The 688-nt window shown below is 45.1% G+C and overlaps 1 protein-coding gene across 1 annotated transcript in view; it reads right to left on the bottom strand.

The window, feature by feature from the left end:
* Positions 1 to 688, bottom strand: part of LOC108228959 (NGFI-A-binding protein 1) — a gene marked incomplete in the record, with an annotated part of 8953 nt that continues 8265 nt past the window's right edge. Inside the window, 2 exon segments of the mRNA XM_037973869.1 lie at positions 1 to 88; positions 201 to 380. Coding sequence (XP_037829797.1) covers positions 12 to 88; positions 201 to 380 — 257 coding nt within the window.

The raw sequence follows: 688 nt of genomic DNA on the forward strand, positions 1-688 counted from the left end.
GGGGGGAGGCACTATGTGGAGTCTTCTGGCTCTGATTTGATGGTCTTCTTCTCCGTGTTGCTGGACGTCCGCTGAGACATCCCGTTTTCTGAGGACAGGGATAAAAGACGGCGGCGTCAGCGAAGAGGTTTATAACAAAAACCCCACAAAGCTGGAACACGTCTGTTTGTGTTTCCTGCTGAACATGTGAGACGGCTCACCTGTTGCTGGTGTTTTGGTCTCATCTGAGCTGTTGTTGTTGTTGTTGTTGTTGTGGTGGTTGTTGTTGTTGTGGTTGTGGTTATGGTGGCGTTTCAGCTCGTTGGCGAGCTGCTTGCCCAGCGGGAGGTCGCCATCCTGCATGCTCTGACTGACCACCCGCAAGTTGATTGGTCGATCTTCTGAAAACAAAACCACAAAAAAAAACTTACTTTCTTCTGTACGTTTGTTTGCAACTAATCACTCATACATCGAAACATTCAACTCGATCAGGAATCGTGCGCCGTGAGTTTTAGTTTGTGATCATTTTTTAAATATTTCACTTTATTTACAAAATGTTTTCCCCATAGAAACACATGCAGATCTCTTTAATTCCTTCAAAAACATTGTTTTCTGACTTCCGGTTATGGCGTCTGACTGAGCAGCTGCAGGGCTCTGAGCTCCGACCAATATACCCTACATTTAGATATCTAGACCACTGCTAATATAT

The sequence above is a fragment of the Kryptolebias marmoratus genome, linkage group LG23 (assembly GCF_001649575.2).
Source record: "Kryptolebias marmoratus isolate JLee-2015 linkage group LG23, ASM164957v2, whole genome shotgun sequence".
Classification (NCBI taxonomy): domain Eukaryota; kingdom Metazoa; phylum Chordata; class Actinopteri; order Cyprinodontiformes; family Rivulidae; genus Kryptolebias; species Kryptolebias marmoratus.